Source organism: Eimeria necatrix, genomic scaffold (genome assembly GCF_000499385.1).
Source record: "Eimeria necatrix Houghton genomic scaffold, Enh_scaff602, whole genome shotgun sequence".
Classification (NCBI taxonomy): Eukaryota; Apicomplexa; class Conoidasida; order Eucoccidiorida; family Eimeriidae; genus Eimeria; species Eimeria necatrix.
Window position 1 is genome coordinate 20,001 of NW_013654460.1, and position 2,166 is coordinate 22,166.

Genomic DNA, 2,166 nt, shown 5'->3' on the forward strand with positions numbered 1-2,166 from the left:
AAGGCGGCAGCCCCTGGGGCAGCTAGCTGCAGCTAGCTGTGGCTAGCTGCCCCGCCAAACTGCCTGAAGGTTCGTGGTCTAGGGTCTAGGGTTTAGGGTTTAGGGTTTAGGGTTTAGGGTCTGAGATTTGAGGGGGATAGTGCCGGCAAGCACAGGCTTGTGGTCAGTGCTAATCGCTAAACCCTAAACCCCGCGTATGCCTTTCTGCGCAGGGTTTAGGGTTTAGGGTTTAGGGTTTAGGGTTTAGGGCTGGCGTGCTACCTCCTCGGCGAACTCATTACAACAAGAAACAATAGAAAGAGGAAAAAATAACGCAAAGAGGCTGCAGCACTAGCAGCAGCAGCAGCAACAGCAGCAGCAACAGAAGCAGCAGCAGCAGCAGCAGCAACAGCAGCAGCAGCAGCAGCAGGTAGCTCTCCCGCGTCTAGCGTTTTTTTCCGCGTTTTCCTTCGCAGATGCAGATTGCAGTACTAATATAAATAATTCTACCAACCAAATAAATAACAAAAATAAACAAATAGACAAATAAATAAACAAATAAATAAAAAATAAATAAATAAATAAGTAAATAAATAAATAAATAAATAAATAAATAAATAAGTGGAATTAATGTGTGTACATGTGCATATGCGTATGCGGTGTACGTACACTCCAGAATGCGCTTTGGTTTGGATAAATCTGAAAACGGAAAAACGAAATTAATTTCTTTTTTAATGCAACAAAAGCTGCTTCAAATAGTGAAATAAGAAATAATAAATAATAATGTTCTTTTATTTTAAAAGAAAACGCATGCAGAAGCAAAAAGTGAAAAATAAAAAAGGAGTCAAAGGACCCGCGGGCGCCGCGCTGGGGTGTACGTACACCTGAGCGGTGCAGCGCAGCTGGGGTGTACAGACACCGCAGAAGTACCAAAATGAAGGGAAGGGAAGAACAAATAAGACTCAAATATAATTATAAATAAATAAATGAAAGTTTTCCCAAATTGCAAATGAAATACTACCTATCCACCTCTACTATCTTTGCTGCTGAGGTGCAGCTGGTCCCGTACAAATGCGGAAAAGTTGTGCGCCAGTACGGAGGCGGAGGCCTCCTGCCTATGCCGCTGCTGCTGCTGCTGCTGTTGCTGCTGCTGCTGCTGTTGCTGCTGCTGCTGCTGTTCGTTTCTGGGTCCGTGTCGCTGTCAATGTCTGTGTCTGCGTTCGCGTTCGTAGCGGCATCTTGAGCTGCTGCTGCTGCTGCTGCTGCTGCATCTGGCGACTGCGGCGTCATTGTAGCTGCTTTGTTCTTCGCTGTGTCTGCTGCTGCAGCTTGCGCTGCAGTTGCTGCTGCTGCAGCAGCAGCAGCAGCAAAGGGGTCCTGCCTGGGCAGCATGTAGTCCTCTTCGTCTGCGAAGCAGCAAAGCCACCGCAGCCACCAGGCCCGCCCCACATCAACAGCAGCAGGATCCATTCCTGCTGCTGCTACTGCTGCTGCAGCAACAGCAGCAATGCTGCGGCTTAGACTCTGCATCGAACCAGACCCTCGCAGCCCCGCAGGCTCGCCAGAAGCAGCGCAGCAGGGGCGCCCGATAGACTGCAGCAGCACGCATGGGCTGCTGCTGCTGCTGCCGGAGGATTTACCCTGCTGCTGCTGCTGCTGCTGCTGCTGCTTTCTTGCTGCTGCTGCTGCTGTCGCTGCTGCAGTCGTGGCTTTTTGACAGCCCTTCGGGCTTATCCTGTCCCCTTTCCCCTTCCCACTACCGCTCGGGCTGCCGCTGCTGCTGCCGCTGCTGCTGCTGCTGCTGCTGCTGCTGCTGCTGCTGCTGCTGGCTTTGTCTGTGTCCTGGAAGCGAAAGACATGGTCTGTCTCCGGCAGCTTAATCATCTTTCTGTCTTCTGCTGCTCCATACTCAAACTTCTCCATAAAGATCTGCAGGTGGCGGCTCATCATCTCCACTAGCCGCTCGTCGTCCTGCAGCAGCAGCAGCAGCAGCAGCAGCAGCAGCAGTAGCAGCAGCAGCACAAAGAGCCCCGCAGAAAGGTGCAGCGAAAGAGCAGAAGCAGCAGCAGCAGACACGCATGCATGCAGGACATGTCCTATCTATACATGTTTGCATGCACGCGTGCATGCATGCAAGACAAACCCTCTACCCGCATGCATGCATACATGCATGCATGCATGCATGCA

General features: G+C 51.1%; 1 protein-coding gene across 1 annotated transcript; it reads right to left on the bottom strand.

Annotated features, from left to right (window-relative positions):
- Nucleotides 1-996: 996 nt before the first annotated feature.
- Nucleotides 997-1,929, bottom strand: ENH_00065970 (GAF domain-containing protein, putative; the record flags this gene model as incomplete). Its single annotated transcript, XM_013582271.1, has 1 exon — nt 997-1,929. The coding sequence occupies one exon, from the start codon at nt 1,927-1,929 to the stop codon at nt 997-999; it is 933 nt and encodes a 310-aa protein (XP_013437725.1).
- Nucleotides 1,930-2,166: the final 237 nt, after the last annotated feature.